The following is a 25,368-nucleotide window of genomic DNA, read 5'->3' as shown; positions in this document are numbered from 1 at the left end:
ACCTGAGCCAAAATCAAGAGTTGGCTGCCTAACCAGCTGAGCCACCCAGGCGCCCCTGATTCTTAACTCTTGAGTGGCTTGTCTGTGGCTCTCTTCCCCCTGTGCTATCAACTCTCCCCTGCCCCACTCATCTCTGTAACCCTCACATCTGGCACGGGCCCAGCACACAGTAGGTGCTGAGGGTGTCAGGAGCTGCACGTGACATGAGGGGGGACTGTCAGAGCTGGCTCCTCTGATGCCTGGGCTTACCTCTGTTGTTGGGCACCCTGGGACTCTGATGATGTGCTAGAATGCTTCTGGGTCAGTGTCCTCACCTCTGCCCTGAGGAGTCATCCCACAGGGTGGGAGGGACAGCTGGCCCGCCTGTGACACCCCCTGTTCTTCTTCGTCTCCCAGGTCATCGACTGCAGCATGGCCGTGCAAGAGGAGCCGAAGGAGCCCCATGTCTCTTCAGTGCTGCCCTGGATCATCCTGCACCGGATCATCTGGCAGGAAGAGGACACCTTCCACTCCCTCTGCCACCAGCAGCAGCTCCAGAACCCAACAGACGAAGGTGGCAGGAAATGGATCTGGGTGGGAGTAGGCCCTGACAGCCTTATCCAGGTTCTGAGTGGACTTAGGGCTAAATCAGCAGGATTCTGTGTGGCACTTAGAAGCAGCAGAAGCTCCTTCAGGGCGCTGATTGTGCAGTGAGGTCAAGAGGCAGTGGTGTGTGGTATTTCATGTCTGGTGCCGGTGGCAACACAGAATGACAGCGTGGCGAGTGCTTACAAGGAGCGCTGACACTGCTCCAGGCAGTCTTACACTTGTGAACACCTTTAATCTCCGAGGCAGCCCTGTGAGGTGGGGCAGCCATGTGCTAGCCCTTGAGCTTAACTGCCACGCTCTGTGGCCCGTACTGGTGTGAGCCCGTCAGGGCGGGAGTGTGGGTGGCTGGAGGGAGGAATGCAGTGAGCACAGGTTCCAAATCCCAACTGTCACATCTTGGCTGTGTGACCTCTCAGCCTCTATTCCCCAGGTACGTGCTGGGAATAATGGTGCCTATCTCAGAGGGTTGTTCTGAGGACAAAATGAAATAATAAAGCTATCGTTTGTCACATCAGTGCCTGGCACACGGGGGTGCTAGATGATGAATAGTTATGTACAGGAAGCTGAAGAGGCGAGCCTAGGACTCTTCATGGAGGTGATACTTGAGCCAGGTCGGTGCAGTGTAGGAAATATGGTGAAATGAAGAATTAACAATAACAGCTAAATGACATTTAAACAGATTCCGTATCATTCTACCAAGTGGTAGAATGTTCTTAGATTTTCTGTCTAGAGTTGGCCAATGACATAAAGTTTTTACGTAGCTGAGATTTTAATACACATATTTATGTATTCAACTAAGCTTCAGATTAAATTCATTGGGAATTTTTCTTCAGTGATTTGAAAAATCAGAGAAGTGGAAAGTAAAGAAAGTCATCCCTATTCCAAGGACCTAGAGAAGGCCAGAGTTAACATGCGATTTGTTTTCTTCCATTCCTTCCATTCATTCTCTCTAGCTTCTCTAACTCCCTCGATAGTTATCAGCTACTCACCACATGTCAGACCTCTGGGAATAAGGCACTTCACTCTGACAGATTCATGGTGGGAGGAGACAGACCAGAACACCCACAGTGCCAAGCCAGCCTGGCCCACTGAGAGAAGGGGGCTTCATGCTGCCTGGGCGGGGTTGGGGGGCGGGGTGGTATTGGGCTGAGGTTTGAGAGAAGAGCAGGGGCAGAGGAGGACACTGGGGAGATGGAGCAGCATGAGCAGGAATGCAAGAGAGCTGGGCCATGTGGGTTGGACATTTCTCAGTCGGGGAAGGGCCAGACTAAGAAAGGCTTTCAGGCCCTATTTTATGAAGCTGTTTCATTTTTGCTTGGTAGTTTTTGTAATGCTGATGAGAGGTGTCCTGCTTTACTGAACCAACCCCCCTGCTGACCCTTCAGGATACCTGCAGCATTTCTCTCTTATAGGTCACGCTTCCGTGAGCCTCATGTGTACCTTTTTGCCTCTGCCTAATTGATTTTTTGGATAAATTTCTAGCATCTTCTGGACTTTTGACAAGTAGTACCTCTGTATTTTCCAAAAGGGTTTTAATGGTGAAAAAAAAATGAGGTTTACAACTATGTTTATTGTTTTTCTTATAAATATAATACAAAAAGATTCCTGAATTAGGAGTATCCTTTCTCCTCTCATTGATTATGCAAACAAAATATAATTTAAAAAACCTGCCGGTAAGCAAACAAAGAAAGGGGGACAGTGGAATGCCATCACCTTAAGAGGGTAGGCCAAGGAAAGAATCCAGGATTCTGGTGGACTGGCAACAGGTGTGGTTCCTGTCCCCTCCTCTGCCATTGGTAGGAGAGCTGAGGGAAGATGGGAAGTTGGTAAAATCCTGGGAAATATTATTATTGTCCTCTCATTTGTAGTGAGAGAGCTAGTGGGGAAGCCCCTCCATGTGACCCTGGGCTTGGCAGAGACACAGCAAGGGCTCCTGGGCCCTGCCACCTTCCAGTGACCAGCCCGCGCTGAGGGAAGGGGTCCAAGGATGAAGCACATTACTGGTTGGGTGGTGAGGGGTGCGGCATAGGGTAGGGTGTAGGGTGTAGGCTGGGTGTAGGGTTGTCATATTGAGTTCTCTGAGCCAGGTCATTGGGGATCACTACTTGCTAATGGGAGAGGAAGCAGGATGGAACAGAGGAAAGTTGATCTGTGCTTCAGGTCTGACCCAGGCCTTGGCCAACCTGGCAGGGAGCTCTGGAGCCAGAGAGGCCCATCAGAGCTGTCATACCATGTTGGACTCAAGTGGCCAGTCTTTATACTCCCATCTTGCTCAGTCACTGTTCATGGACTCCCACAGGAAGTGCATGACCTTGGGTGAGGTGCATCCCTGCAGCTACAGAAGACCCTGGAGGAGCTGCCAGCTGGGGGCTGTCTGCTGACTGCATTCCTCTCAGTGGGTAGCCAGTCCTACCTTAAAGGGCATCTCAGAGAGAAGACGAAACCCAGGTTCCCCAGTGAGGACTGTGTGTGGTACTAGCCCAGTGATCTCCCTTCTGCCTCCACAGACACAGGTTACAAAAAAGTGGACTGAGAGCAGCACCTATTTTAAAATTATGGCTTTAAGGAAGGGACACATTGATTTTATATTTGGGAGAGTGCCCCAGAAAATTCATTGGTGGTATGTTACTTACATAGTATGGAGGAAGTGCCCTAGCCGACTATGAGCAGGGTAGAGAGAAGTGACATGGCAAGTGTGCTGACATATTGTCCTGCCCCCAACCCTGCGTGGGGGATGAGAAAGAAATAGATGAACTCAGTCAGGAAGAAAACTTAAACCAAGGAACAGAGTCAGGGGCCCTGTAACGATTTACACAAGAAATAACTTATTAAAAATTTTGAACTAATAAGCAGAATGAAATGAAAAGGAAAATTGCAAAACTAAGGGAAAACATTGCAAACCAAGCCTCACTGTTATAAACTAATAAACCAGACCGTGAGGAGCAGAATGAGTGTGGCTAGAACTGAAAGCAGGGATACAGTTCAGAGCTAAAAGCGTTGACGAGGAGGATGGATGTGGGAAACAGGTGGTCACGTGCAAGGATAAATTGTGCTTCTGATGGAAAGACTCTAGCAGTGAAACAGGACAAGCAGTCAATGTGCTGTCAAATGCAGGAATAACATGAATTTCTCTGTAATAAAAACTGAATGTGCAGATTCAAAGTGTTCAGTATATCCTGTGAAAAATTGATACACAGCAAGATGTATCTTGGTTAAGGATCTACTTTAAGAATAAAGATTTTTTAGATTTCTAAACTGAAAAAGCAATTTATCTTCATGGGATAAAACGTGAGACTCATTTCAGATTTCTCCCTAGCCGCATTCAGGGCGGTTGAGGTGATATTTAAAAGTCTACACTGTTCTCGAGGAAGGATGGTGCAAACTAGACCTCTAGCCAAGTTGTTTGGAATTAATAGTGGTAACAGACATTTATAAACGGGGATTCCAGCTTCTGTGGGTGCTTCTAAAAACACCGCTGGAGGATGAAGTCAGTAAAGCAACATGAGTCAGAATGAAATTCGTCAGGAGTGGAAAAGCCACAGGCAAGAATTTGTGATGAGCACCAAATCCATTTAGAAATGGAATTGAGAGAAAGCCACTGTGCTAATTATGGTCACAGAACAGAGTGTCAGTGTTACAAACTTGGAAGTGCTACAAATAATACGTACAACAAAATTGGGAGAAAGGGAGAAAGGAAGTGTTACAAGCTATCATCCGTCTTGTATGGTAGAATCACTTGATGCTGTTGGAAATGGAAACTAAAGGACCGACATGGCTTAATTTCTTCATGATTTTCTGAGGGTTTTTTTTTTTTAATCCATGCCTTTCATACCTCTTTTTTTTTATTTAATTTTTTTTATTAGAGCAAGCGCGAGAGAGAGTGCGTACATTAGTGGGGGGAGGAGCAGAGGGAGAAGCAGACTCCCTGCTGAGCAGGGAGCCCGACACGGCTCGATCCCAGGACCCCGGGATCATGTCCTGAGCTGAAGGCGGACGCTTAACCTACCGAGCCACCCAGGCACCTCCGTTTCATACCTTTTTGACTGGGGCTGGCCAATGGTCAAAAAGTATGAAACACATTTCATGAAAGAATCCATATTCTACCAGGTGTGAGCCCCACTGGTATTTTCCTAGTCCTCTTTAAAAATGCTACTTACGAGCCCACTAGTGGGTTATAGCCTCGAATTTCAAAAACACCGAAGGATCTTTAAGGAGCTAGTAACAGTTCTAGTGGTGAACAAACACTTAACTGAAGTTTAGTTATTCTGTTTTTCTTTTGTAATACTCCAATAGGCCTATGTATAAGAATCTTTAAGAAATGGTATATGTAGTGTGGGTTTCATTGTTAAAATTATTTCTTTTAGAATGTTCCATGTGTGCCCAGAAAGGTGCTTCCAGTGATGTCCACCAAATGTCAGTGTGGTTATCTGGAGGTGGATAAGAGATTCCTTATGTCTTCTTGTATGATTTTGAGAAGTGTGTATTGCTTTAGTAGAGCCAGTCAAGTCATTACTTACTTAAAAAGATAAAAAAGGAAAGAAAGAAAAATCTGTGGCCACCTTGGTAAAGACAGAAAAGCCCGCAAGGGAGAGACCCAGCCTTGCAGCTCCCACACATGTCCCCATGCTAACTCTGTGTTGGTCTGGTCTTTCCCTAGTGATGGCCGAGACACCTATGCTCCCATCCTCCCTCATGCTGCTCAACACAGCCCACGAATATTTGGGCAGGAGGTCCTGGTGCTGCAATTCCGATGGGGCTCTGCTGCGATTCTACGTAAGCACTGCCCTCTTGGATAGGGCTGGGGGAGGGGGTGGGGGACGGGGGATGGGGGGTGCAGGTTGGGATGGGTTGGCACCCTGAGGCTTGCTTGCTTGGCCTCCCCTACACTGGGGCCTGCTGTGCTTCTTTGATTTTGTATGTGACTACTCAGAGTTGCCAGAAAGTCTGAACTTGGTTCCCTTGTGCGTCTGCGTTCAGGGGTTCTGGATCTGGCCTTGACCTACAGGTGGGTTTAGAACCACTGCTCGTTACTGTGTCTGTTATATGTGTGTCAGGCATAGGGCCGGGCCCTTCATAGTAATTTTAGAAGTAACAACTGCATTCACCACTGCCTTCCATTGAGTGCTGTTTGCCGGGCACCACTCATACAAGGTAGTAGTTGCTGCATCAATTATTACTTATTTAGTAAGTAAATATTTAGTGAGTACAAATAGCCTCTGCTCACTTGGCAGCCGTGATGGACTGGGCGTACTGGGGATAAGCAGCATGATTCCTGTCCCCAAAACTCGCTGCTGAGTGTGAGGCCAGGCAGCACACAGATTACAGAGCTTGAGCTGTGCACCCAACCCAGCCTGCAAGGTCTATTAATGAATGTTTTAGTGGAACATGGCCATAACCATTCATTTACCTATTAAATGTGGCTGCTTTGGCAATACAGTGGCAGGGATGAGGAGCTCTGATAGAGTACATATGGTACATGAAACCTAAATTTTTTTTTTTTTTAAGGTTTTATTTATTTATTTGACAGAGATAGAGACAGCCAGCGAGAGAGGGATCACAAGCAGGGGCAGTGGGAGAGGAAGAAGCAGGCTCATAGCGGAGGAGCCTGATGTGGGGCTCAATCCCATAACGCCGGGATCACGCCCTGAGCAGAAGGCAGACGCTCAACCGCTGTGCCACCCAGGCGCCCCTGAAACCTAAAATATTTACTATGTGGCCCTTCAGGAGGTTTGCTGACCTCTGCTCTATATCTTTTCAGTGAGCAAGCATATCCTCTCTACAACTGCAGCCTGCCTCCCCAGTCCCGGTCTTCCTCCTCTCCCCTGTGCTTTCCCCATGGCTCTTACCACCTTCTAGCATGCCATGTAACTTACTTATCTAGTATGCTTATTGTGTATCTCTTCTCCATTGAAACGTAACTTCCATGAAGCAGGGATTTTTGTTAGTTTTGTTCACTGTCAGATCCCAGTACCTTAGCACAGCACACCTAGCCCATAGTAGGTGCTTAGTACATAATGGGTTGAATGAATGAACGAGATTGAGAATATTTATAGAGCTCATGTATGTGTAAGGCTCAACAGTTTGCAGAGCACTTGTGCTGAGGAGGCAGAGACTTGGCAGGAGCCCTGGCTGTAGATGCCTGAGTGTCTGCTCTACCCTGTGAGTTCCGAGGGCCTCCTGGGTGCTCACCCTGGGTCAGCTCTGTGCTTTAGGACCATTTTTGGAAGAATCATGCTAAGCTTAGACTATATTGCTGCCTAGGAATTGGCGACTTCCTTCTGCCTTCCCTTTCCCAATTAGTATGGAGAGAGACACATCTACTTCCACAGGGTCACCACTGCAACGCAGTCAGTCACCCTTATGCCCTTATACTGCTTGGGGGGAAGTCAAGAATGAGGTAGCACCTTTGCAAGCTGGTACCCAGCAGGACGGTGCTGAGGAGCGGCCTTCCAGGCAGGCAGCAGGGGTGATGATGGGACGATCCTACTCCAGGTTTTCCTTAGGCTGTGTCTTCTTTGGTGGAGCGTGAATTCTAGGTGCCGGGATCTGTCAAGTGCATTTGAGGGAGTGGAAGTGATAGGAGTACCTCCATGTTTCATTTCACAGCTCCAGACTTTTCTAGGCAAGGCCCAGCTTTTACATTCCTGCACCAACTTCACCTTTGTGGACTCGGCCCCTGCTTACTGACTGCCCTCTCTGCTCAGGGCAGGGCCCTCTAGGTGTCCTCTAGTGATTTGCTTGCTCATATGATTTGCTCATTTTTCTGTTGGGCTTTTTTCTTTTTCCTATTGATTTGTGGAGTTTTTTATGTACTCTGAAGTCCAGTCTTTCGTCTGATACATATGTTTCACCAATTTTACATGCCTGTGTGTGTGTATTTAGTTCTAATTTCTATGCAATTTTATGTGACATGTCTTTTAACTTTGTGTATCGTGTTTGTTTTACAGAATTTAAATGTCAGATTTATTAGTCCTTTATGGTTTGTGGGGTTTTGATTTCCGTGTGTGGTTTTTTTTTTTTTTTTTGTATGTTAAGAAATCTTTTCCTCCCACAAGATTATTAATATATTTTCCTCTATGTTAATCTTAAAGTTCACGCTCATCTTTCACATCTGGTTTTTATTCCTTCTCAATTTTTGTTTGTTTGTTTATGACATAAGGTAGGGATCCATTTTACATTCCATATGGATGGCCAGTTGGTTTGTACCATTCATCAAAGAGTCTGTTCTTTCCACACAAGTTTGTAAGGCCCCCTCCATCTTCTGTCCAAATGGGTGAGGGTTTGTTGTTGGACTTTGTTCTATTGGTTTAGGTATTCCTGTGCCAGTAACACACTGTCTTTGAGAGATACCGAAACCTGCTAGGATTAATCTACTTACCTAACTATTTGTCACATTCTCTTGACTGTTCTTTGCCCTTTCCTGTTCTAAGACATTGCAAGATCAGTTGGTAAAATTTTGTGGACCCCCCCCATTCCCTAATCCTCTCCACCATTGGAATTTAATTTGAATGGCATTAACCACAGATTAATTTGGAGGAGAGTTGCCATTTTTATGTGATTCTTTTCAGTCATGAATGTATTTTCTCTCTCCATTTATCGAGGTCTTATACTTTCATGTCTTTTAATACAGTTTTATAATAGTCTCCTTGGCTCTTATGTGTATCCTGTTAGATTTATACCTGGGCATTATTTTTTTTTATTCCTATTGTAAATAGATATTTAAAAATTAAATTTTCTATTTTGTGTTTGTGGACAGATAGGAACACTACTTTTTAAAAAATGTTTCTACTGTACATAACCCCTTTGCTTATTGTCTTTACTAATTCTGGTGGATTGTAGATTACTCAGATTTTCTGTGTGGACAGTTACATCATCCATGAATGACTATTTTTTCCCTTCTTTTCAATCCTTAAGTTTCTTTTTCTTCCCCCTTGTCTTAATGCATTTGGCCTAGGGGTCGGGAAAACTTTCACTTTATGTAAAGGGACAGATAGTAAATCTTGTAAGCTTTTGTCAGCCATAGGGTCTGTTGCAGATACTCAGCTTTGCATTGCAGCACAGAAGCAGCCATTGTCAGTATGTAAAGATAATATGTAAAAACTTGTGGATGCTGAAATTTGAATTTCATATGTTACAAAATAGCATTCTTCTTTTGATTTTTTTTCAATCATTTAAAAATGTAAATGCCAGTCTTAGCTTCTGAGCAATACAGAAATAGGCAGTGGGAGGATTTGCCCCCTGGGCCATAGTTTGTCACCCCAGCCTAGAGCTTTCTCTTTCTTTTTTGGGGGGATAAATTTTAAACTATTAACCCTTTCTTTGGTGATTCTAGGCCCATTTAGATTTTCTTTTCTTAAACCAATTATGTTTTTGAAATAGTGTCCACATAAGCATAAAGTTGTTCATGAAGTGTGCTTATGATTTAAAAAGTCTCTGTGGTACCTTTGGTTTTGCCTGTTTCAGTGCTAAAATCATTTATTTGTGCTTCCTCTGCTCCTTTTTTATAAGCCAATCTTCTGAAGCTTACCTAAATTAGTTTTTTCAGGGGTGCCTGGGTGGCTCAGCTGGTTAAGCGTCTGCCTTTGGCTCAGGTCCTGGGATTGAGCCCCACATCGAGCTCCCTGCTCAGTGGGGAGCCTGCTTCTCCTTCTCCCTCTGCCATACCCCCACTTGTGCTCTCTGGCTCTCTCTACCTGTCAAATAAATAAATAAATCTAAAAATAAATAAATAAATAAATTAGTTTCTTCAAAGTACCAGCTATTGGTTTATTGATTGTTTTTTTCCTTTGCTTTCTAATTCATTAATTGCCACATTAATATTTATTATTTTCTTTGGCTATATTTTGTGTTTTTGTAACTTAATTGTGGTGAAAGCTTATTTCAGTGTTCACGCTTTCTTGTATTTTTTTTTTTCCACATCTTGCTATCATTAAGGTATTAGTATTTCTAAATTAAGTACAGGAACATTGGGAAAAGCCATGTGCTCAACGTCTTGTGTAAGGTCATTCAGTAACTTCTTCCTGACATTAAGATGTGTTTACAAACTCGCGTTTAAAGTCTGTGTGAAAAGACATTTGCTGAATTGTTTGAAAGGACACTGTGCATAAAGCAGCCTTCAAGTAATTTCTTCTTTTTTTTTTTTTTTTAAGATTATTTATTGGGGCGATTGGGTGGCTCAGTTGGTTAAGCATATGCCTTCGGCTCAGGTCATGATCCCAGGGTCCTGGGATTGAGCCCCAAGTCAGGCTCCCTTCAGCTGGAGGTCTGCTTCTCCCTTTCCCGTTGCCCCTCCCCTTGCTCAAGCACGCGTTCTCTCTCGCTCTCCCTCTCTCAAATAAATAAATAATCTTTTAAGGTTTTATTTATTTGGGAGTGAGCGAGAGCATGCACAAGTTGGGGGAGGAGCAGAGGGAGAGAATCCTCAAGCAGACTCCCTGCTGAGTGTGGAGCCCAACACAGGGCTCGATCTCACGACCCTGATCGTGACCTGAGCCAAAATCAAGATTTGGATGCTCAACCAACTGAACCACTCAGGCATCCGAGTAACTTCTTCCTTTTTTTAAGATGTAAGTGTTATAAATTTATGTGTGAAGCTTATAGGAAAAGGATACTCTTACCCCCTTGAAATTACACGGTGCTTAAGCCAACCCTCAAGTAACATCTTCCTTTCATTAAGGTCTAAGTCTTTTTCAACCTATGTGTAGAAGCATATGGGAACGGCCTTGTGCTAAGTCCTTGGAACTACACTGTGTTTAGATGGCCACTCAGTGACGGTGTTCACTCTCCTAGTACATGTGTTGAAGGTTATGTTTTCTCCAAGCACATTTTTAGCTGCATGCCTTAAGTTTTGACATTTGGTATTTGCTACCTTTATATACTGATTTCTAATTTTACTGACTTATGTTCAGAGAATGTGGTCTGTATTATATCTCGTCTTCAGTATTTGTTGAGATGTGCTTTTTTGTCTATTTTGGTAAAAATCCCATGGATGCTTGAAAAGAATGTGTAGCTGCTAACAGTTGGGCATAACAATAGCCATTGGATCTAATCTCCATAGATACATTACTTATTAACTGTGTTGTTTATATCCTCTGTAATCCTTAATAATGTTTTATCTGAGAGAGTCAATTTATTATTTCTTTGGATCTATTTTGTGCTTTGGATATATTTTATGCTGTATTATTATATTTTATGCTGAGAGAGAGGGAGTCACTCTCAGACTCCCTCAGCCCAAATGGGATTTACCATCTTGAATTATAACCACTTGTTTAATTAACTCCCCCTCTATTGGAATCTGAGCTTCTTAAAAACAGTGACTGTGTCACACTATGCCAGCATAAGGAGGTGCTCAGTAAATATTTGGGGAGCAAATGAATGGCCAATAAACAAGTAGAGAAGTTCCCAGAGGACATATAATACCTCCTTCTAGCAGCTGGTAGATACTGACGGGCATGCTGGAAGGAAGGCAGTTTGGCAAGCAAGCTCCTCAGAAGGTCAGTGTCCGAGCTGGGCCCAGAGTGGCTCCTGTGAGGGTAATAGGCCCTTTCAGGAAACAGGCCCAACACACATGGCCTCCTCAGGTTAACGGAGTTGACAGAGTGGTGGTCTCCCTGGGGTCCCGCTGTGCCAGGGAAGCTGTGGGCCTACTCAGGCATCTCTTCCTGCCTGTCGTAGGTACGAGTTCTCCAGAAGGAGCTTGCTGCATCCACCTCAGAAGACACACACCCCTACAAGGAGGAGCTGGAGACGGCCTTGGAGCAGTGCTTCTACTGCCTGTACAGCTTCCCGAGCAAGAAGAGCAAGGCGAGGTACCTGGAGGAGCACTCGGCTCAGCAGGTGAGGGGGTGGCCCACCCCTGCGCAGAGGAGTTGGGCTCAGAGAAGCAGGGGCTCTGAGCACTCATGAAGAACATCAGACACACAGCTCTTGCCCCAGGAGAATGAGAGGGTGGTCTGATGTAGTCTGATCACAGGAAAAGAGTTTTCCTTGCGAAAACTACCTTTGCAAATGTTGACTAATCATTTGAAAGTGCAGTGTGGCAATTTTCAAAGGATTTCTTTTTCCAATTTGGATAACACAAATAATTCCATAGAGGTTTTCATTTGTTCTTGTTTGGTTTTCAGAGCACTGTTGGGTATATTACCTCATGGCTCATCATTTAATCTCCAATCTTACCTCTCCAATTTTACCAATTCCATCCCCTGAATGCAAGCTGCTTGGGCGGGGTCCCTCAGGGCGCCACTCAGAATGCAGAACCACCCTGGCCCAGAGCAAGCAGTGGCGCAGCTGAGGCTCAAGGAGAGGGTCAGTGGCCTGGCCACAGTCCCCACTCGTGATTGAACCTACCCTCTGGCTTAGCCACATGGACTCACAGAGTGCAGCCCTTGGTTTCCAGTATTTGTCTTTATAAAGGCCGGGCGTATGCCCGTTTACTTTTCTGCTCTTCAGATGTTTGGTTTTGGGGATTACAGTGCGTATGCAAAATTTTAAGGGTATATGGGTCTTTTTCTAAACTCTAATATATTGTAACCTCGTCTGTGTTGTTTTCGTGGAAGAACTTTTCCCTTTCTGCTTTTACCTGACTGCACTATGATCTGCTTTCTGTCTTTTCTCAAGGTGGACCTTATTTGGGAGGATGCCCTGTTTATGTTTGAGTATTTTAAGCCCAAGACCCTTCCTGAATTTGACAGCTACAAGACCAGCACTGTGTCTGCTGACTTGGCCAACCTTCTGAAGAGAATCGCCACCATTGTGCCCCGCACAGAAAGGCCAGCACTGAGCCTGGACAAAGTCTCCGCCTACATTGAGGGTGCCTCGGCTGAGGTAGGAACTGAGTGTGATGGGGCTGTGTCCTGTCATTTTTTCCCTCTAGCACTGCTTATACGCCTTGGCTTCTTTCCTTGCTCTATACCAGAAGTCAGGGCCATGAGAAGCCTAGGGCCTGTCCTGTGCTAATGTGAATGGTCCTGGGTTTGCAGCATGACTGGTCACATCTGAGACCCTGACTCCATCTCCCCTTATCCTTGGTCCTTCACTTGCTAGGTGCCCTGCCTCCCAGAAGGGGCCGACCCCTCCCCTCCAGTGGTGAATGAACTCTACTACCTCCTGGCTGATTACCATTTCAAAAACAAGGAGCAGTCCAAGGCCATCAAGTTCTACATGCATGACATCTGCATCTGCCCCAACAGGTCAGTGGCCTGGGCGTAGGGCCCAGCAGGGAGGGTTGGAGTGACCCCAGGTCAGCAAGCTCCTCACTGGGCTGCTTTGGGGTTTCCCTGACCTGGCAAAGAGACTGGGGAAAAAGGAATGAGAAAGCGTGTTTAGCACTTTGCAGATTTTGGAAAAGGCAAGTTCTTCATAAAAAGAAGAGCAATGCAGAAGGCTTCTTTCCAGAAGATGCCTGGGATGAGTGTTGGGTCCAGGCCAGCAGGGGAAGGGGGTGCCACCTGGCTCCATCCTGTTGGTTGTGTACTGCCTGCTTTCCTGGCTCCTGGCACTGGGAAGTGGGCTGATGTGCTCTGTGTGTCTTTAGTTATGGTTGTTTCTTTATTTTGGGGTGAGGGCCCTACTTATAAAGTCTGGTTCATTTGACTGAGAGGGAACATTTTCTCATGGCTACCACACCTAGGAGGTTAGACTTGGGTCAAGGCAAGCCTTGTGTCTGAAGGGTCCAGAGTGGTATCTGTAGGTAAGTATTCAGGGGCCAGGCCACAGTGGCTGTGCACCCTCAGGTGAAACCAGGGAGCTCCACCTTGTCCGGATCCACCTGGCCCAGGGGAGAGGGGCTGGGATCTGAATGGAGAAACCAGTTTACACAACTTCTGTAGCTTGTCGGAAAGGTTCTCCCAGACCCCCTATTGCTCAGCCTGTGGTTTCCTCCAGGCAGAGAGCCATGTGCCAATGGCCCTGGATGTCCTCTTTGGGGTCACCGTGGGCCAGTGTGGTGGAGCAGACCCACGCCCAGGCTGGCTGAGAGTCACAGCTCTAGACAGCGAGCAGTCACCTCCTTTGTGCTGCTACCTCTGTGTCTGAAAAGTAAGGGTGATAAAACCCACCTGTCCGTGGGGAGGTGGGAGCCTGGCATGGCGCCTCTCACCCAGCAGCCACTTGGGCTATAAGATGAGGCTCGTGACGGCTCAGCTGGGCCTCATGCAAACCTGTACATTCACCTGTTCAGACAGTATCAACCTGTCAGGCTTGGCCTGCCAAGAAACCTGCCAGAGAGGTTGGATGTCCTGTGAGGACTGGCCCCAGGGCCGGGAGGAACTTGGTGGCCCAGTCCTGGGCCTCCTTCATTCCGGCCCTAATAAGCAGATGTCAGGGAGCACCTGGGCTCAGTCTCATCTTCTGTGCTAGTTAAGATGGAAGTTCGGATACTGGCTTTTTCTTTAAATCTTCTGAGCCCTCTAGGCACAGGTGAAGCCCATGACAGACAGCTGGGTGGACGGTGGAGTGTTCTGACCGCAGTGTTTGTTGGTGGTTCCTGTGGGGAAAACAGAGGCTGTGAGGATGCTAGCAATAGCTTTTCTCGACCTGTGGTCATTTCACTATTCCATCTGCTCTTACTCAGCTGGGATTGGACCACCTTGGCTGGGCATTTCATAGAGTGGCATTTGGGGAGACACGATGGGAGTAGGTCCCAATACAGCTCATCCCTCTGCCAGAGAAACAACTCGGGGCCCAGTGCTAGGAGCAGGCCTGCCCTGTGTGAGTTCATGGCATCACTGGCTCTTGGGTCGGCCACCATTGTCCCTGTGGGTATTGTCCCTGTGGGTCAGCGTTCCCCAGGTGTGGGTTGTGTACCGCTCTGCTAGAAACATAAACCCACGTCAGGACTTTGCTTTTGTTGACACATAGAAGAGCATTTTGAGGTTTTATGGTGATGTGCCTCTGTTCTTGCTTACTCAGATTTGTGACTGCAGATAGCGGTTTCCATTTTGGTACTCGTGCAGGTGTTTGGGCATACACCGTGATGTGGTCCTTTCCCTCAAGACAAGGGCAAAGGGGGTTGCCGAAGGCACTCTGGGAGGAGTTAAGAGGGGAAAATCCTCAGTGTGGAAGGAGCTGGCCCTGGTAGAAAGTCCCTCCACCATCTGGAGGGGAGCTTGACACCTACCCCCATGCTTCCCCCCCGGAGGTGACCTGAGCAGAGCCCTGGATCCCCAGGCCCTGAGGAGGAAAGGGTACATTGAGGACCTCCACACAGGGCCCGAAGGCTTCATTTTTGCTATCCCTGGTTACCATTTAAGCCTTCAGGCCTCTTTACTGCTACTTTGTTTGCACTTTCTCATCTCTGGGTGCCTGGAATATGGCAGAAGCACGTGTGAGCTTCATAAGTTTCCTGTGTCTCTACCACACCTTGGGAACTGTCAAATAGTCCAGAAACAGTTGGCCAGTTTTAAAGTTAGTGTAGCAGTGGGTCAAGAGTTGTTAGCGTTCATGGAGGGTAGCATCTGTCATGTGATTGCTGCCTTTTCTGTTGTAGGTACTTGCATGCAGGAAATTCCACTCTCCCAAATGCCCAGAAATCATCTTAGCCTTGGTCGCCATCTCAGAGAACCTTCTGCATTTTCCCTGCCACTTTCTTTCAGGTGATCTCAGAGCAGTAGGGTTTTAGCCATCCTGTGGTCCCCTCGCTCTCCATCTTTCTGCTGGGAACTGAGCTGGAGAGGGCAGGATCTGGTCAAGGTCCCCGAGGGAGAACCATGTAGAAGCTACATGGCTGTGTTTTCGGGGTCTTGGCCGCCCCATGCTTTTGATCAGTGAATGTGTTGATGGCAGATGCTACCAGTGAGGCGTTAGGTGAGGTGGCAGCAGGATGGAAGCCTCCCCAACACCTTGGATGAGCAATGCCTTGTAAAGCACCCCTTTTCCTTTCCATCAGAGACATTCTATGGGTAACCCTTCCAAGCAAGGAAGCAAAGGGGAGCAGAGTCCAAGAGCCTACCATGCTGGTGAGCACAGTTTGGGCTCGAGTTGGTAGGGAATCCTCTAGAACACTTACAAGTACCCATGAGGTGCTGGATGACCTAAGATACATGTCTTGTGGTGTCCCAGCAGCTCTGCTCTCTTGAGATGGGTTTTCTTTTTTTTTTTTTCTTTCTTTTAGATTTTTATTATTTATTTACTTGAGAGAGAAGGAGAGTGAGAGAGAGAGAAGGAGGAGGGGGAGGGGCAGAGGGAGAGGGAAATGCAGACTCCCTGCTGAGCAGGGAGCCCAATGTGGGGCTTGATCCCGGGACTCCAGGATCATGATCCAAGCCGAAGGCAGATGCTTCACTGACTGAGCCACCCAGGTGGCCCATTGAGGTCGGTTTTCTTAGCCATATGTCATAGCTCAGAGACAGGGAGTTACTGGGTGGTAGAGCTGGGCTCTGGGCCCTGGCCTGGGAGACGGGCTCCCACAAACCTGGGGTCGCCGCCCTGCAGGCTATCATGTCTGCAGTGCTCTAAGGGCAGTCGTGTGTTTACTGGAGCTTTTGTCGTGACCACAGGTTTGATTCCTGGGCAGGCATGGCTCTGGCCCGGGCTAGTCGCATTCAGGACAAGCTGAACTCCAATGAGCTGAAGAGTGATGGGCCCATCTGGAAGCACGCCACGCCTGTCCTGAACTGCTTCCGACGGGCCCTGGAAATCGACAGCTCCAACCTGTCCCTGTGGATTGAGTATGGCACCATGTCTTACGCCTTGCACTCCTTCGCCTCACGCCAGCTGAAGCAGTGGAGAGCTGAGCTGCCCCCTGAGCTCGTGCAGCAGGTGAGGAGGGGCTCTGCAGAGGGGCTGCCACCCTGCCATCTGACTAAAGTGCCCTCAGGTAGCAGAGTTCTGTCCTGACCATGCCTTGCACTTGTTCTCACAATGATGCTGGGAGCTCACAGATGATTCTCCTCATGAGACTGAAGCCATACTATGGTCAGTGACAGCTTGGACCTTGGTCTTTAGACACCTAGTCTGGTGTGGGGGTATTCAGGGCCAGGCTCTTGTGATCTGGCTGGTCAGTCATCAGTTTCCCGGCAGTGGAGAGGCAGGGGAGGGGTGTTGGACACCAGAAGTAGCTGTCTCTTCCCTGTTCCTTCAAAGGAACTTCTTGAGTCCTTATAAAATTTTTGACACTGTGTTGGGAATTTTGAAGTCGGTCTTGATAGGGGGTCCCCCTCTAGTGCGAGCTGCTGCGTGTCTGGCCTGAAGTCTCTGTTGAGCAGGGCACCCTTGGCTCCTTGACATGGAAGTGAAGGAGTCCCACCAACATGTTTAAGGTGTGGCAATAAGATGCCGCATTCCAGAAGGGTTTCTAGGAGAGCAGAGTGCTGAAGGGGCCTGTTTCTTGTAGTGATCATATGTGGTCAAAACCCAAACAAGACAATAGCCTTGTTAATGCTGCCACTGGATTGTTATGCTCTCAGTGAGAGCAGCCTGGTCAGTAGGACTCTCAGTTATGGCTGTGCCGCCGCCCCTCCGTCCTTGAGATTAGGCCTCTGTTGTCATGCCCAGCCCCCTACCCCCGGCCCCTGTGACCCTTCAGGGGCTAGGTCACAGGCTTCCAGAGTACTTGGCCTTGTGATGACCCTGACCTTCCCACGTTGTGCTAAGTAGGGGAAGTCCTAGCCTCTTTGCTGCTTTTACTGATTTTATATAGAAGTGAGGTGTCCTTAGCATTAAAAATTCAATTGGTATGGAAAAGCATAAATGGGGCTGTAATAACAACATAAATGTTACCCTCCTGCAGTGGCCCCTTTTATACCTGGGCCACATCCCTACCCAGTAGCAGGGGTGTGAGGGGGAGGGGCTGCTGCTTGAGGGCAGTCAGCTCTAGCAAAGGGTCACAAAGGGAAGCCATTCACAATAGGGCTGAATTATCCTAGTGAATAGTGCCTACAAGGTGCAATTGGGACTTTATCTTAGTAATTAAATAATAATGAAAATAACTCCTGAATCTTACCTTCCTAGGACTTTGGTGATAATTGCAAGGATGTATTAATTCTTTGAATGAACCATGAATGACTGAGTTTGGTTGGTTTGGGGGCAGCTTAATTTTCCAGCAGTTTTATGACAGCATACTATGATGTCCCTTCCCCTCGGCAGCATAAATTTAGACAGCTACCTTTGCAGAAGTATTCAAGGGCTACTTCCCTCTCACAGGATTCTCTGATGTCTTTGTGCCTAAGAAGAGCGTGTTACGGTCTTTTCCTTGACAGTTGTCTTCCCTTTGGGCGGCTGTCAACCACATTAAATGTGCCCGGTGCTCATGTATAAAGGCTTTGTCTCGTTACTTTCATCAGCTTCTTGAAATCCCACATCTTTTGCAAAATTTGCAGTTCAACTTTGCAGTAGATCTGCGTTACAGCATCAGACTAGGTGCAGAAATCAGCAGGACACTGACTACAGAATGACGCTTGGCGGGGATGGGCGTCAGTGAAAGTGCTGGGGGGCTGTGCTGGAAGAACATGAGCGGAATCCGAACGTTCCCAAATGTTCCTGTGCTGTCGTGACTACTGTCGCCGCCATGTCCGTAGCCGTGGGGGCCTCGGAGTTCCCACACAAGGTCCTGCCGGACATCGGAGTGCTGTATGGTACACTTTGAGAAAGCCTCAAAAAGGCTGAAATCCCCTTCGCTCTCCACACATTTCCCGGTCTCTATATGTCACCCACATTTGACGAGGGCAAGCTGGAAGCACGACCTGAGGCTCTGCCTCGGGCTGTTGTTTGAGGAATGCCAGTGACCTCACCTTCTTCCCATGAGCTCTGCATGCCACCGCCCGTGCACCGGGAGGGTTGTCTCAGGGGGCCGGACTCTGGGCACCTCCGCCCTAAGGTTTTCCCTCTCTTTCTCTGTCCAGAGTGCATGAATCCTACAGGCCAGTGAGAACAGTAGCTCCCACACATGACCAGACATTAGAACCTTTTTCGGGGGGAGTGGGGAGCTTGTTAAAAAGCCCCATCGGGGACTCACAGTCAAAAGCTGCACTTTCGCAGGCTCCCTGGGTGGATTAGACCTGGTCTGGGGTTGAGCCTGGCACTAGTGGCAGAAGACAAAGGTGGCAGGAAGGGTAGTGTGGCCACGGGGCAAGGACAGGGGTTGGGTTCCGTGACAAGGCCAAACTCTGGAAGAAAATGGGCGAGAGAAGAGCAGCATGGCCCTTGTTTTAGCCATCGCCTCCCTTATAGAAACCACTCTTCAGTTATACAAGAAACACCTTCTTTAAAACAACTGCCACAGTAAGGACAAAAGCTGAAATCTTTTTGGCTCCTCCCACCCCCTTCTAGTCCCTTCATTCTTCAAGTTAGGCTTGTATCTTTCCAGACTTTAAATAAACACTGTTTCTTATGTACACACATACTCCTAGAAAGAATGCCGTGATTAACCTGTTCTTTTCTTCTAGCTGAAGTGCTGTCGTGCCGTGTATGGCATTGAGCTTCTTTTTCACTCAGCACCATGTTGTTGAGCTCCAGCCATACCACGCAACCCTCTTGCATTGTGACCGTCCTGTGCAGAGGCCCCTTGCTCCATTCTGTTTGTACTGTAGTGGCCCCAGGGCTGAGCAGGCTCGGAACTAACTCCCTGGTAGCACCAGGAACGCTGTTATTCTCTGCTGGGACTCACTGGGGTGGGTGGAGCACGGACCTTGGGGATTCTTTCTCTAATCCCCCACCAGTGAAGCCCACCAGGATTTAGCAGAATAGAGGTTTTTCAGAAAGTATAAATATGATGAGAAATCAGAGTGCCCTTTCTGCCATTGGTATTTGAGGGTTTTGTTTGTAGAGCTCCCCAAAAGGAGGGAACTTTTGGCTCCCCCAGCAAGGGGCAGGGAAGGCAGAGTGGACGATAGATAGGAGACCCAGGTCGACTCCCTGCACACCTCTTCCCCTTGCCTGTTCTTTCTCCTGCATAGCTCGTGGCCTCTGTGGCTGAACTCCATTCTGATCCTTTGGAAGCCATTGGCCCAGGTAGTTCATGGCCTGAAACTGGGCTCCCAGGCCATCTTCCTAGAGTGTTGGGGGTGGCAGGAGAGAGATGGAAATCCACCAGGCGTGTCCCAGCAGGTGGGGAAGGAAGGAGGTTTTGCATTGTTGCCCAGGGTGAAAACTGCCTTGCAGGGCTACCCTGTGCCTCCTGTTTTTCTCCACCTCTGGACACAGCCCCTTGGTTGTTAGAGCTGTTTGGATTTATTGTGTCTGATCAGATGAGCTGTAGGACACCTGTTGAAAGCTGTGTGCTTCAGCTTCTGCCTGCAAACTTGCCAAAGGTGTGTGTTACAGGAAAACCAGTGGTTTCCCTTGTTGACAATTCTCAGGCAAGGGCAGAGGATTTGGAGCCAGAATCTTCTAGCTGTTTGGCCTGAGGGAGGAGCTTGATGGCCCTGCTGTTGTAAGCAGGCTGACCTTTCCTCCTGTGTGGGGTATTGTGAGAAGGGACACCTCCTTAGCCCCTCCATGGGCCAGCCCTGGGCCAGGCACCCTGGCCACGAGGTGAATGGGGTGCCACAGCAGCGGGTGCACATCGCGCTCTGGGATGGACAGGTGGTGTGAGGGTATCTGGCAGAGCTCTGGAACACAGCGGAAGCTCAGTGCCTCTCCCTCCTGTTCCTGTCCGAACTGTTCTAACTGCTGCACCTACTGAGGACGGGGACTCTGGCAGCATGTGCTTTATGTGGGGGAGGGAGGGGCTTGACCTCTTGGTGGGGATCTGAGTGGTGCAAGTCCAGATGGGGCTCTTCACAGTTGCCCTTCCTTTCTCAGTGGATGGCTTTGTGACCCTCAGTGGCGGAGCTGGGTGGGCAGAGGGCTGGTGACTTGGTTGAGGCCACATGGGTACAGAGCCGTCAGAACAGGACTCCAGTGAAGTGGCTGCCTTTTCCTTACACAGAGCTGCCACAGAATCTCATTTTGGAGGGGTATGATGGAGTCACTTGGCTTGTGCTGTGTCCTGCCTCTACACTGTGATTCTTTCTGTCGTATCTCACCCACTGACGGTGTCTTGATGGATGATGGTAATTTCACATCAAAACATCAAAACATCAAAAGAAGTGTTTGATGGAGCGGTGGGGTTCTTTGTGCCAGCCCGAGGGCCGTTGCTACAGGAGAGTCACATAGCTTAGCGTCTGCTGGACAAACGTCCGTAGGGCAGCCTTCCTGTGCGCAGTGGGGCACAGGCACTCCTCTCATAGGCGGCAGACAGCGCTCTCGCCAGAGCTTAGTACCTATAGCCTCTCCCTTCGTCTGGTCCCCGAGACAAGACTAGAAGAGGTCGCAGCTTCCCTGCTGTGGAGCTAGGGCCATGGAGATGAGGGCCCAGAGACCTGGGGTTCTGGGAACAGCTGCCCCTCTGGCCCCACACAGGCAGTCTTCATTCCAGCTCCTAGCCCAGGAGCTCTGGGATGAAGGGACGCACGCATGTGATGGCTAATATTCCATGTAGATCGCACCTAGGTGCTGGCCCATAGCCCTTATACAGGGACTGGGAGAAGTGATCCTCGGAGTTAGAAAGCATCTTAGAAGCTGATCCTCTGTCTGAGCTGTTTCCACCCTTCAATATGTGAGAGGTGGCTGGAGGCACAGCTCCAAGGCAATGGGTCTTGGGTGGGGCTCAGGAATCTGCCGTTTTGTAAGCACCCCGGGTCCCTCTGGAAGGGTGCAGAGGACACGATGGGAAGTCTTGTGTTACCTCAGGGGTGCATTATCCTCTTCAGTGCTGTGTTGCTGGGTGTTGGGTGCACACCCTCTCCAGCTCTGCTTTCCCACCCTAGTGAGCGGGGGAGAGAATGAAGTGCTCATCGTCTGCAGTGGGGGCTCAGAACATTGGTGCTGGCTCTTGGCATGCTCAGACCGACACAGCAGAGCTGCTGTTGGCCCAGTTCTCCTGGCAGCCTGGCCTAATGCTGTCTCCCCCTCCCAGGCAGAGGACCTCACTGCAGCCGTAGTGAGGGTCACAATTGGGACCTTTAGAAGGGCATCAGGAGGTACTTCGTAAACCCCTGAACTGTGTAGTGCAGATACTGCAGGGGCGGTAAGAGAAAGGACACTGGAGCTGACGTGAGGAGACGTGGGTTTCAGCCCAGCTCTGTGCCTTACTTGAGGTGTGCTTCGGACGGGTCCCATGGCCTCTCCACACTCAGTGTCCCCAGCTATGAAATGGTGATGACACTTCTGTGTGTCTGGGTTGCTGAGAAGATTATAAGTTTGCAAAGAAGGCAGCAGGCCTTCCTGCAGGGTAAGGCATGGTCCTGTGCAGGCTCAGGCCCCGGGCCTAGCCCAGCCTGGTTTCGTGCTCTCATTCCAGATGGAGGGCCGGCGCGACAGCATGCTGGAGACAGCCAGGCACTGTTTCACGTCTGCGGCCCGCTGCGAGGGCGACGGTGATGAGGAGGAGTGGCTCATCCACTACATGCTGGGCAAGGTCGCCGAGAAGCAGCAGCAGCCGCCTGCTGTTTACCTGCTGCACTACAGACAGGCCGGCCACTACCTGCACGAGGAAGCTGCCCGCTACCCCAAGAAGATCCACTACCACAACCCACCTGAGCTGGCCATGGAGGCCCTGGAGGTGACACCGTGCCGGCCTCGGGCGGGGAAGCAGGGCAGGGGTGGGCCAGTCTCCTTGTCTCCCTGGGGATGGGGCATGAGGTCCCAGTGACTTCTGTGCAACCTGTTGGAAACTTCTCTGTGTTCCGCAGCTCTGTGTGCAATGACATTAAAGCAGCCTTTCCTCTCTCTTCTAAGGGGTGCTTACCATCCTTTCTGGGAGAGTGAGTGTTTTGTGTGTCTCTCCCAGAAGAAAATCGCCTCTCCTCCTTAGCACGTGCAGGTTGCCGGAACCTGACTCGGTGATGATATCGATGTGGCACAGCATCTCCTGGTGCCCTTGTTCCTGGTGAGGGCACAGGCTGTGCCCAGACCACCCAGCTTGGCAGGACAGGGCCTGTTCTCTTGGCCCCGGACTTGGGGTCTTGCACTGCTCCTCACGGGAAGAGCAGTTGTTTACTACTTGGATTTGCTTTATGATTTCTGGAGGACTTCACACCGTGCTCTCCTCGATGCTCAGGGCAGCCCTGGGAGGCAGGCTGGGAGACTGCGGGCAGCACCTTTTGTAGGGAGGAAACCGAGTGCTCGGGTGAGGGTCCACATCTGCTTGGCCTGGCCCAGGCCTTGCTGCTTCCTGAGCACGTTAGCTTTGCCCTTTCTGAGGCTGTGTGCCCAGCCCCTGCTGGTTCTCTGTGCCCGGCAAGCTTTTTGGAGTTTGGGCCAGAATCTGCTTGCTTATTATGCCTTGTCTGCCTTTTTTTTTTTTTTTCTGATTATAAAATTAACACATATTCATGGTTATAAAATATATAAGAATCAAACATTCAGAAGTGTTTAAAATGAAAAACTAAAGTCCCTAGTGATCCTAGCCCCCCAACCCAATAATCCCTGTTCACAGTTTGGGCATGTCCTTATCGTTCTTGATCTTTCCCCCTGTTAACGTATAGATACATAGTAACATTTTCTTATCATTTTGCAACTGGCATTTTCCACAGACCAGTGCAGTGCAAGGCATTGTGGGCTTCCTTCCCTGCCCTTGCGCCTTCTAGTCTGGCCAGACATCCACTTATTTGTCCAATCCCTTCGTCATGGGTTTGGACTTCTTCTCCACTTCTTCTTCGACAGGGTGCAGACAGGGCCTGGCCTTGCATGCCTTTCAGGGAGCACTTACGGGGTTATTTCCAAGGGTCATTTCATGTTGCATCCACAGCGTCTCGTTGCTCTGAAAGGTTATACTAATCTATGAGCATGTCTGTTTTCCCTCAACCACGTTTTCCCTCTTTTTAATATTTGCTAATTGTGTGAGCAAGCAAAAAAGTCTCATTTTTATAAATTTGCCTTTGAAAAATGGTTCACGCCAAGTGGTTGGCCGCAGCCGCCTGGGGGCCACGTGCAGAGGGTTCGTGGTGAAACGCGGAAGCGCAGTTTTGTATTGAGCGCGTCTTCGGCAGCTTCCAGGTTGCCGTCATTCCTGGCCCCAGGTCCCATGTCCTTCCCATCGTAGCTCTTTCATGCTTTCTCTTCAGGCTCACGGGCCTGTCCCTGGAGGGATGTCCACTTTGGGGCTGAGAACACTGAGGCCCAGCGAGCTGGTGCGACTTACCCTAAGTCAGCAGCAGAAGGAAAGGGTGGTTGGGGCCGCTTTCCTGAGCCCAGGCCCCCATGCAGCACCTCTGGTAGCACCGAACCCGTGTGCAGGGAAGTAGTCCCGCCCTCGGGAAAACGACAACTCTGTTTTTGTCCATGGTGTTTCTTTGACTTTTGGTTTCTGCTGCTGCCTGATGGAACCGATGAGCAGGCAGGATGGTATCCCTGTGGGGCCTGGGACTTCCCGGTGAGGAACTGAGGCCCAGCACACCATGCCGGCTCACAGGAGAACGAGCACTCAGCTGCTTTAAAAATGACATTTCTCTTAAGACTTTAACCCTGCCCTGGTGAAAATTCACCTTTGCTGTTGAACCTTCAGTCCAAATACTGAACTTGCCACTTGGTTAAGTTTTGCCAGTTGAACACTCTGCGTTCCTCCAGGCAGAGCCACCTGCACGTGTGTGTGGGGGCCTCCGAGGTTTTCTGTGGCTGAAAATGGACTAGGTGGGCTCATTACTCCGGGGGCCGCAGGCGGGCTAGAGGTGGAGGGGCTTTGGGAGCGGGCATCTCTGTCCAGGATGCCTCCCTGAGAGTGCTGCCTGGGCGGACCAGCTGGCATCTCACCTGGGTGGGTCCTTGGCAACTTTTCTTGAGAACCACCTCTGGGCGAGGGGAGGCTGGTTAACCGGGGTCCGCAGCCACAGGGGCTCCCCGTCTTCATGACATCCTTTGTGCCATCTGTGGGAGTCTGTGCCACAGGCGGGAGCCCCCATTGCACCCACATGTGGGTGTGAAAGTCAGGCCAAGTCACCGTGGAGGTGCCTGTGTGCGGTGCGGTGTTCACTCGGGAGCGGTAGAGGGCAGGGTGGACCGGAGTTTAACCTGGCCCTGGGCTTTGCTGGCTGTGGGGCTTGGGCAACTTGCCTCACACATTTGTAAACGGAGAATTGTGGTGAGGACTCAAGGAAATGAAGAAAAGCCCGGGCCCTGAATGGTGCAGCGTACCTCCTACCCGTCCTGCCCCCGTGGGGCAAGCTTCTCCAGGCCTTCAGTACTTGGCTAGCCCTGCTGTGGGCACACAAACAGAAGTCAGCTGTTCCTCACTTCGGGGAGTCCGCGGCACGGAGGCTCCTTTTTTATGGGTGCCGGGAGAGGGTCCCACAGAGGGTGGCAGGGGCTGTGGTAGGAGGAGGTGCCCAGTGAGAGGGGCTGAGGGTTGTTACTCTCATTGTCTTACCACCACTTGCCTGTGTTACAGGCTGAACATTGAAGCTGGAACGCTGAGAGTTCGTGTCCATTTTAATTGTCAGAGCTTGCTTTGAATGACGTATAGGTTGGCTGGTTTAAAAGTGAATGAAAAAGGGCAGTGTGTGGTGGCCCGTCTCCTTGGTTAGGGGCTCTTTTCCAATGTGGCCGACTGACCTGTGGAATGAACCTTAGCAACTGGGAGGGCTGCTCACACCCGAGTATCATTCTCTTAGGTGTATTTCCGGCTCCACGCTTCCATCTTAAAGCTCCTGGGGAAGCCCGACTCTGGGGTCAGTGCAGAGGTCCTGGTCAACTTCATGAAGGAGGCTGCAGAAGGACCCTTTGCCAGGGGCGAGGAGAAGAATACGCCCAAAGCTTCAGAGAAGTGAGTAGCACGCTTTCACCCTGCAACTTATCCCATAGGTACCC

The 25,368-nt window shown here is 49.4% G+C and overlaps 1 protein-coding gene across 3 annotated transcripts in view; it reads left to right on the top strand.

Moving 5' to 3' along the window:
* CABIN1 (calcineurin binding protein 1) overlaps positions 1-25,368 on the top strand; it is a 151,405-nt gene that overhangs the window by 43,002 nt on the left and 83,035 nt on the right. For all 3 annotated transcript variants that reach the window (XM_044379954.3, XM_026487907.4, XM_057305903.1), the window contains exons 18-25: positions 397-553; positions 5,246-5,361; positions 11,263-11,424; positions 12,205-12,411; positions 12,631-12,776; positions 16,083-16,344; positions 21,866-22,126; positions 25,173-25,324. In XM_044379954.3, coding sequence (XP_044235889.1) covers positions 397-553; positions 5,246-5,361; positions 11,263-11,424; positions 12,205-12,411; positions 12,631-12,776; positions 16,083-16,344; positions 21,866-22,126; positions 25,173-25,324 — 1,463 coding nt within the window. The remainder of the gene's footprint in view (positions 1-396; positions 554-5,245; positions 5,362-11,262; positions 11,425-12,204; positions 12,412-12,630; positions 12,777-16,082; positions 16,345-21,865; positions 22,127-25,172; positions 25,325-25,368) is intronic.

This window comes from Ursus arctos, unplaced genomic scaffold, assembly GCF_023065955.2.
Source record: "Ursus arctos isolate Adak ecotype North America unplaced genomic scaffold, UrsArc2.0 scaffold_34, whole genome shotgun sequence".
Classification (NCBI taxonomy): domain Eukaryota; kingdom Metazoa; phylum Chordata; class Mammalia; order Carnivora; family Ursidae; genus Ursus; species Ursus arctos.
The sequence above is the reverse complement of the archived record's forward strand: the minus strand, read 5'-3'. Positions and strand labels throughout refer to the sequence as shown.